This window comes from Ostrinia furnacalis, unplaced genomic scaffold (genome assembly GCF_004193835.3).
Source record: "Ostrinia furnacalis isolate ACB-3 unplaced genomic scaffold, ASM419383v2 OfSCF7336, whole genome shotgun sequence".
Lineage (NCBI taxonomy): Eukaryota > Metazoa > Arthropoda > Insecta > Lepidoptera > Crambidae > Ostrinia > Ostrinia furnacalis.
The window spans coordinates 1148834-1158232 of NW_021137575.1; the positions used below are offsets into that span (position 1 = coordinate 1148834).

Here is a 9399-nt window from a genome sequence, read left to right on the forward strand (position 1 = left end):
TCACATCATCATAACGTGATCAATTTTACGATTTGGCCACGATATAAATGCATATTAGTGTTAAATTTGATTTATTACTTATTAATCAATAAACTTAAATGAGAAAAATTCAATAAAAATAAAGAAAAGATACCAATTGAAATAATTATAAAATTATTTGGGTTTGGGTTTTTATTGGGTTTTTACCCTCATGTGGGTTTTTACCCGGGTGGAAACCCATCTCTACTTGGGTGGGATAAATTCGATGGGATTATCCATTATCCACAGATATTGATTATCCAACGATAAAAAAAATCTATTCGAGTGTATAATAAATTTCAAATTTCGGAACGTAAAGTGTCACTATTGTCAATGTCATTGCTATGACTGACTTGTTGTTAGCCAAATGTCAAATTCTTGTTTACGTATGACGTCCACAAACTACTTTGGCTGAGTAAAAAAGTTTTGAAACGACTTGTGTTGTGGAAAAATGATAACTCCATGAGAATTCTATTATTATAAAATAATACATTATTGCTAAAGTTATAAAATCCAAAATGAACGGAAATGATCTTAGTTTAACAAAACGTAAGGATAAGAAAAAACTAAAGGAGGTCATAGAATCACAGGAACCAATTTCAAATGAATTAACACTATTTAACACTGAAAGAGAAGTGGTAAGTACATAAAATAAATCAAAGGTATCCTCTATTGATCACAATATTAAGCAAACAAGTTTTGTATGCGTGTTTACTTAAATTCTGCACCAGTAATTATTTCCAGTTTGTATCAGAAAAATGATTCACAAAGTACGGCTATTTATCGGTATCTATCAAAACATATATCATAGTACAATCTACTTACTCTCATAGAGCCTTATAGACTATACTATTAAGCTGGTGCAGCTTGATAACTTTATATTATGCAGATTTATCCTGAAAAAAGTTTTTTGAACACTTATTTCCCTTAACATTATTTACCTGTATATTTTAGGATGATGGTGCACCTTCTGAGAGTGTAAATAAACTTCCTCAAGGAAACTGCTCAGTGGAAGAAATGAAAAGACCATCGAGCTTTTATATTCATCTGGATATTGATGTTGTGTGTTTCTTACTTTTGATGCTGGGCCTATCTACTAGACTTTATAATTTAGACCAACCCCGTTACATAGTGTGAGTATTGTAGCATATTTTCACATATCATTTACATTATATTGATCATAATAAATTATGCATTATCTATAAAGTGATAATACTTTTCAGGTTTGATGAGTTACATTATGGTCGATATGTGTCTCTTTACGCTAAAGGTGTTTTTTTCTTTGATGCTCACCCACCTCTTGGAAAACAACTACTGTATTTAGCTGGACGTGCTGCAGGATATGATGGGAATTTTACATTTGACCGAATAGGATCACCATATACTGAAAGTGTGCCAGTAAAAGCTCTTAGACTAATTCCAGCAGTTGCTGGAAGTATAATAGTCTCAATCACATATCAACTGATGCTAGAAGTATCTTGCTACCAATGGACAGCTATGCTAGCAGCTTTGTTAATTTTATTTGGTAAGAAAATTATAACTAAAGTAGTATATTATATTATCATTTCATATTCAAAACTAATATTGTTATGTTTATGTTGCAGAAAATTGTTTCCTAGCACAATCAAGGTTTATGCTATTGGAAAGCATTCAAATATTCTTTGGCTTATGTGGTCTCCTATGTGTTGTTAAAAGTACTCGTAGAAATGGGATAATTGGTGTGTTATGGTTATGCACAGGGGCTCTGTCTTTAGGATGCTGTTTTTCGTAAGTTACCTTATCTACAAATAATATTTTTGTTTATATTATTTTTTTTAAAACATGTCTTTCACATTTTAGGGTGAAATACTCTGGTATTTACACATACTTTTTGGCTCTACTCATAGTTGGACGTCAAGTGTGGCAACAAATTAGTCACACTAAATCAGGACTCCACCTTGCACTGTCTAGTTTATGGCGACTGCTGGTGTTAATTGTGTTGCCACTGTCAATCTACATTGGCGTGTTCTACGCACACCTGATGATGTTGCCGAAAGCTGGTCCTCACGATAGTGTGATGACTAGTGCCTTTCAAGCATCTCTTCAAGGTGGGCTTGCTAGCATAACGCGCGGGCAACCCTTACATGTGTCCCATGGATCTCAAATAACTCTGAGGTAATTGCACATGAAGCCACAATTTTTTTCTCATTATTTATGAGATACTATGAAAAAATCACTACATTGTTACACTGAAATACATGTCCAATATCTATTTTGCAAAAATATCATAAGGATATGTAACATAATCCTTGTCAATGGATGTCTTCTCCCTTCTTTGTCTGTCAATTGTGCTAATTTAGTTTTGTATTTCTTTTGGTGTGCAATAAACCTATTCCTCGATGTAACTCAGGCACACACATGGGCGCACGTGCTGGCTGCACTCGCACGCACACGTGTACCCCGTGCGCTACTCGGACGGGCGCGGCTCCTCGCACCAGCAGCAGGTCACGTGCTACAGCTTCAAGGACGTCAACAACTGGTGGATCGTCAAGCGGCCGGAACAGGCGTCGCTGGCCGTCGGACACCCGCCCGACTCTATTCGCCACGGAGATGTGATTCAGCTTCTGCATGGCATTACCAGCGGCGCGCTCAACTCTCACGACGTCGCAGCACCTGTTTCGCCGCAATCGCAGGTATGTTGTATACGTCAACAACTGGTGGATCGTCAAGCGGCCGGAACAGGCATCGCTGGCCGTCGGACACCCACCCGACGCCATTCGCCACGGAGATGTGATTCAGCTTCTGCATGGCATTACCAGTCGCACGCTCAACTCTCATGACGTCGCTGCACCTGTTGCACCGCAATCGCAGGTATTTTAAACACGTCAACAAGTGGTAGAACGTCAAGCGGCCGGAGCAGGCCTCGCTGGCCGTCGGACACCCGCCCGACGCCATTCGTCACGGAGATGTGATTCAGCTTCTGCATGGCATTACCAGTGGCGCGCTCAACTCTCATGACGTCGCTGCACCTGCTTCACCGCAATCGCAGGTATGTCAACAACTGGTGGATCTTGATATATTATATGGTACAAGTGTTGTATAAGTATGCTACTCCTGGGTTCTTATTTAAACTCGAATAGCAACACATATAAGAAGGAAACTTTTGTTGAGCCACAGAGCCGCTGCGCTGCATTCCCTTGCAGCTGCCATTAATGTTACGTTAATAAATTTTCATTCCATGTTCTATTCTCTATTCTAGGAAGTGTCTTGCTACATCGATTACAACGTTTCGATGCCAGCTCAGAACCTTTGGCGGGTGGACATAGTGAACCGGGACAGCGAGGACGCCACGTGGGACAGTATTCGGTCCCAGGTGCGCCTCATACATGTGGACTCGGGCTCCGCGCTGCGGTTCAGCGGCCGGCAGCTGCCTTCTTGGGGCTTCCATCAACACGAAGTAGTCGCCGACAAGGTCCTTTCTCATCAGGACACAGAGTGGAATGTGGAGGAACATCGATACACAAAAGGTCAGTTGCAAAAATAAGTTAAGTTACACTTTCTTCTTTTTGAAGCCTTTGGGTTTACTCCGAAGAGCTGTTAACGTAGTTCGGGTCTCTCTGTCACTATCGCTCATGATGGCTGCCTTTGCGTGAGAGGGATGGCAACATTCGAAACTTCGGATAACGTTTTTCGGTCAAATCAAATCAAATCAAAATTATCTTTATTTGTTTAGACTAATTAAATTAGTTCTTGCAAATCGTCAAATGCTCTTAAGGAGCCTATACATGTCTCATTCTTTTTTTGCCCTACCAGCGCTTCGAGACAAACATTTGGCAAGTGCTGAGAAGAAGCGCCACAACAAACTCAGTCACCAAAGGGTCCATTTTTTTACCCCGCTGGTCCATTTTTAGTCCGAGATTGACAACGAGAGATTGGATATTGCGTTTGAGTCCATTTGGGCTGAAAGACAACGAAAAATTAACGGGTTAATTAAAAAATCCTTGCAGCTGAAGATAGAAGAGAGAGAGAACGCGAGTTAACAACAGCGGAAATGATACCAACAGCCGTGACCCAGCTATCCTTCTGGGAGAAATTCATCGAGCTGCAGTACAAGATGATCACGCACGCGCCCGACGCGCCGCTCGGCCACATGTTCGCGAGTGAGCCGGCCGAGTGGCCGCTTTTGGTCCGCTCCATCGCGTACTGGTTGTCTCCTAATTCCAATGTAAGTATAGAAGCACTGTGCTTTTGATTTCAAATATCGTTAACCAAACTAACCCTTGCAGTCACCAATTTCCAACTTATTGGATCATCAGTTGGGACAGGATAAAAGTTATGTTGATTGTTGAGCCCAGAAATACCTACTATGAAATACCTTTTTTGTTCACAGGCACAAATACACTTGATAGGCAATTTGGTAACATGGTATGCTGGTACAATCTCGGTACTGGTATACAGCGTATTGCTCGCCGTGTACGCGATTCGTCAACGCCGCGCCTGTGTGGACCTGCCCTCTGCTGCAACGCAAAGGTTCTATGATGCTGGGTTTATCCTCTTTTTAGGATACTGGATACACTATCTTCCTTACTTTTTCATGGATAGAACTCTTTTTCTTCACCATTATTTACCTGCTTATGTATTCAAAATCCTTCTTCTAACTTTTGTTATTGACCATTTGTACTATGTATTACAGATGAGAGAAAAAACTAAAGCATTTACTAATATATTTATAGTAGGTGTATTTGTATGGTTGGGATATGTTATCCTTACATTTAAAAAGTTCAGTGTCCTCAACTATGGCAATGCAGATCTCACTGAAAACGATCTCATGAGTCTTAGGTGGAAAGACACATGGGACTTCATTTTACATAAAAGGGTGTAATAATACATAGTTTAAAATATGATATTTTTACATATAGAATCTCGATTATCCGGACTTCGATTATCCGGATATCCGATTATCCGGACTCATTCTTCATGGTTTTCTAATTACCGATTCAGGATCTGGACCCATAAAAACCGAAGGCGCCGCCAACGTAACATGGTACGGACGTCTTTTTGGTTCATTGTTAAAAGAAATGGATGTCCAATGGTCTAAAATTTAGATTTTTAGACTCTATATAAAATGATGTATTGAAAACCCTTTCTGTTGTAAAAAGTTAATTATTGTTTGATTTTACTTTGAAATCGATTATCCGGATTTTCGATTATCCGGACCACCCCTGTTTTTAATTGATCCGGATAATCGGGATTCTACTGTAATTTCACATACAATACTCAGTTAAGTAGACTAAGTATTTTGAAAAAAATATTCAAAATGTAATTATTATCACTGTCTGTGTCTGTATCTGTCTATATTTAGAGATTATCTGCCTATCCTATTTTCTTAGGCTTTTCTTACTGTCTGCCATTCCTAAAATAAAGTATAATTAATTAGTAATAAGTGAAATAGTATTAGTTTTATAAATAAATGTAGATAATGTAAAAACTAAAACAATACATTTAAGATTAGATTTAAAATAGGTATATGATGCATTTACATATATTGTTAACAATCCTTAGCTTCAAGTATATTTTATTTGAGGTGCTGGATGTGCAATTCCGTCCATTAAGATCTGTTGTCTGATCTGTTGTTTAGAAAAATGTATAATTAATAATTATTCTTACTAATTTTGTATCAATATGTCAAAATAAAAAAACATAGCCTTTATTTTACAAAATTGTTTTATTATGAACATTACATACTTTTTAGAAAATTAGCGACTTGATGAAGGCTCTACTTCCATAGCTTGGACTGGGTGGACTGCAACTGCCTCAACCTCCAGAGGGATCACTTTCTGCTTGAGCACGGCAGTTGTTCCAAGGGGATATCTGTATGAACCTTGTTTCTTGCCCTAAAAATAAATCCTTGTAATATAAAAAGTGTAAATTATTGCCATAAACAAACATTTCAGTTTTTAAAGTCTAAAGAAAATATATTTTCTGAGTAAGAAAGGTACATATTAGCAAGCATACCTTAACATTTGCTTCCTCATAAGTACGCAAGTACTGTGCAGGGCCAGTATTGCGGATTACACACAGGTCCACATTGGAACCTGATCCCAAGTCATTGAAGATACCAGCTGCGATTGCATCTCGGACCAGCTTCTTGCCTTCTTCCTCACTGAGGTTAGGCTTCCACCCTGCTTCAAATACAGCCATAGCAGCAAGAGAACCAGATCCTGGAATGGAAAAGAGTATGTGACAAGATTGTAAGTTTAGAAATCATCTCCATGTACAAAAAAAATTACATTTACTTAAAGATCATACCCATTGTAGCATAGGGAAGTTTGTCAACAGATCCATGGGGGTAAATGCAGTAGATGTGTGGCCCAGTTCTGTCCACGCCACCCAGAACTAAAGCTGCGCCAATGTATCCCTGATAGCGGAACAGCATGCGCTTCAATAGGGTTGCGGCGGTCTCCACCGGCACCGTGCGGCCGGTGTGTAAGCGCTGCAGCTCCAGCTGCGAAGCCACTGTCTGAGTAGTCATTTCCGTGTCTGCGGCAGTACCCGCCCCGCAGCAGTACATGTTGCCTGCCAGATAGTGAATCTTCTGGCAGTTTTTGTCCGATACAACAGTGTTTTCGGTTGCTCTCGTGTCTGCTCCAAGAATGACGCCATCTGCGTATATTATACCGACAATGGTGGTACCAGTTTTAGTCGCTTTTGGAGCTGGAAAACCCTTCTGCTCAAGGAACGCATTTCTGAAAAGAGAATTGAAGATTACAGCGAATTTAACGGTGAAAAAGCCTAAACAAAGATGTTGAATGTATGAATGGACGCTTTTAGGTTTTGCTTACCGCTGAAAATTTTCAAAAGAAAAGCCTGGGGCTGGGATTTCTGGTACAAGTACAGAAGCCATATTTTTCTAGAAAAAACCCACTTCTAATAGAATTAATAGAAATTAAAACCACCGAATCATGCAAGAAACACACAGAAGTTCACAGAAGCTGTCAAAATTCGATGACTTTTTGAAAAGCGACTCTGACAGAACAATTTTTAGTAGGTTTGTTTTTTTATTTTTAATATCGACAAAGGAATAAAATATTCAAGTTAGTAATTTTTTTATTTTTATAATGGTAACATTGAATTGTACGAGGCTGTTTATGATTGGTAAATTTATTATCACCTAAAAATGTTCTTTACTGGTTTGCAATAAAGTCTGAATTAGTGTTAAATATTCATGCAATTATGATTTTATTCAACTGTGTTCTATCATTGACCAATCGCAGCAGGACGAATTGTCTTTTTACGCCTGCAAATGTCAAATCATAATAGTACGTCAAAAAGTCGAAATGTGTAGAATTGTAAAGTAGATATTTGGACAATTTTTTGGACATTTACAGCATAGAAGTTCCTAATATTAGAAAATATGGTAACTAATACTGCGCTCCTATGTATTATTTATTTTACATCCGCCTTAGTACTGACTTTAGCGGGCCGCGACTTTTATCAAATACTTGGTGTATCCCGATCGGCTAGCACAAATGAAATCAAAAAAGCTTACAGAAAGTTAGCAAAAGCGCTACATCCAGATAAAAATCAAGATGATCCAGATGCATCACAAAAGTTCCAAGATTTGGGCGCGGCATACGAGGCTCTCGCAGATCCTGAAAAACGTGAGTTGTATGACCGCTGCGGCGAAGATTGCCTCAAGAAGGATGGTATGATGAACAACAATGATCCTTTCGCTAGTTTCTTTGGTGATTTCGGATTTCACTTCGGTGGCGAGCCCCAACAACATGAGACCCCCAGGGGTGCAGATGTAATCATGGAGCTAACAGTTTCATTAGAAGAGCTTTATAATGGCAATTTCATTGAAGTGAGTACATAATCCTATTAAATCTGTAGTGCATAATGTCTAAATTTAATTAAACCTACATTTTAATCGGTTTTTGTTTACAGATAACTCACAACAAGCCAGTAATCAAACCCACCTCAGGAACAAGAAAATGTAACTGTAGGCAGGAGATGGTTACTCGAAATCTTGGTCCAGGGCGCTTCCAAATGATGCAACAAACAGTTTGTGATGAGTGCCCTAATGTTAAATTTGTTAATGAGGAAAGGGTGCTGGAAATAGAGGTACATTGCTTAAATTACTTCAAACAAAGAATACTCACCTGGGTATTGTAGCATGAACACTGAATAGTTCTTATTATTATTATTTTTATTTTTCATTTCAGGTAGAGGTTGGTGCTCCGGACGGCCACAAGTCCCGACTTCGAGGAGAGGGTGAACCTCATGTGGATGGAGACCCCGGTGACTTGATAGTTGTGTTGAAAACTGAAAGACACCCACAGTACACCCGAAGAGGTGATGACCTTTACACAAATGTTACCATTACTTTGCAGGTTGGTAAAGCTTAATGTTTTTGATCCCTCCTCTTATCTTTGTGATATCGATTGACCTTGAGTTTAGTTGTATAAACAGCAGAATAAATATTCAGCTTGACAAGAGGTTTAATTAAACATTTCAATTTGTTTATTAAGTATGGTGAAATTATAAACGATTGTCAAATACTTATTTCTTCATGTTTATGAATAAAATTCCTGAAATATTTATATCAAAAACTATACAATTTTGTATTAATTCCTTTTTCCAGGATGCATTGACAGGATTCTCCATGGACTTAGTCCACTTAGACGGACACAAAGTGACAGTATCGCGCGACAAAGTGACGTGGGCGGGAGCCCGCGTCCGCAAGAAGGGTGAAGGCATGCCCAACTTTGACAACAACAACCTTCATGGGAACCTCTATGTGACTTTTGATATTGAATTCCCTAAGCAAGAATTCACTGATGAGGAAAAAGAAGGTAATATGCAAATATAATAATAAAACATAATTATTACACAAAATTATGAATCCAGTCTAATATTAATTTTTGTTTCCAGCTTTGCGGAAAATACTTAACCAGTCACCAAATAACAAAGTGTACAATGGACTATAGTAGCACACTGCCAATTAATTTATTTAAGTAGTGAATTGAGTGGAACTGTATGATCAAAGATGTGTATGTGATGCCAGAATATTGTGTTACTTGTGCAAGAATGTGATTCTTTTATAAAATAAACATACTCATGAAGTAACTTTTATTATTTTGTAACTTCATATCCTTGTATCATCAATGTATAGGTAATAATAAAAGAAAATTTTGTTAAAATAAAGATTTATTAAGTATATGATTTTCCTTACATAACAAAACAACTTATCAATAAGAAAATATTTCATACTAAACCTAGTAACTTACTGCAACAAATATGTCCCTACACAACAATAACAAAATGTATACTAAAATCACTGTAACAAATTATCACAATATTGAAACAGATGTCTTACTGCCCAAGGTTTATTTATTACAC

General features: G+C 38.1%; 3 protein-coding genes across 3 annotated transcripts; 2 read left to right on the forward strand and 1 right to left on the reverse strand.

The window, feature by feature from the left end:
- The first annotated feature begins 369 nt into the window (after positions 1 to 369).
- Positions 370 to 4916, forward strand: rt (Protein O-mannosyltransferase rt). Its single transcript, XM_028319877.1, has 9 exons — positions 370 to 656; positions 973 to 1151; positions 1242 to 1543; positions 1623 to 1785; positions 1858 to 2172; positions 2408 to 2690; positions 3257 to 3524; positions 4005 to 4222; positions 4388 to 4916. The coding sequence occupies exons 1-9, from the start codon at positions 537 to 539 to the stop codon at positions 4877 to 4879; spliced, it is 2340 nt and encodes a 779-aa protein (XP_028175678.1). The 5' UTR covers positions 370 to 536; the 3' UTR covers positions 4880 to 4916.
- Positions 4917 to 5702: 786 nt separating this feature from the next.
- On the reverse strand, positions 5703 to 7018 carry Prosbeta2 (Proteasome beta2 subunit). The gene is made up of 4 exons (XM_028319887.1): positions 6840 to 7018; positions 6307 to 6743; positions 6013 to 6218; positions 5703 to 5891 (listed from the first exon to the last, which is right to left on the reverse strand). The coding sequence occupies exons 1-4, from the start codon at positions 6899 to 6901 to the stop codon at positions 5754 to 5756; spliced, it is 843 nt and encodes a 280-aa protein (XP_028175688.1). The 5' UTR covers positions 6902 to 7018; the 3' UTR covers positions 5703 to 5753.
- Positions 7019 to 7301: 283 nt separating this feature from the next.
- On the forward strand, positions 7302 to 9127 carry shv (DnaJ heat shock protein family member shriveled). Its single transcript, XM_028319886.1, has 5 exons — positions 7302 to 7861; positions 7945 to 8121; positions 8223 to 8390; positions 8642 to 8852; positions 8932 to 9127. The coding sequence occupies exons 1-5, from the start codon at positions 7412 to 7414 to the stop codon at positions 8985 to 8987; spliced, it is 1062 nt and encodes a 353-aa protein (XP_028175687.1). The 5' UTR covers positions 7302 to 7411; the 3' UTR covers positions 8988 to 9127.
- The last annotated feature ends 272 nt before the right edge of the window (positions 9128 to 9399 follow it).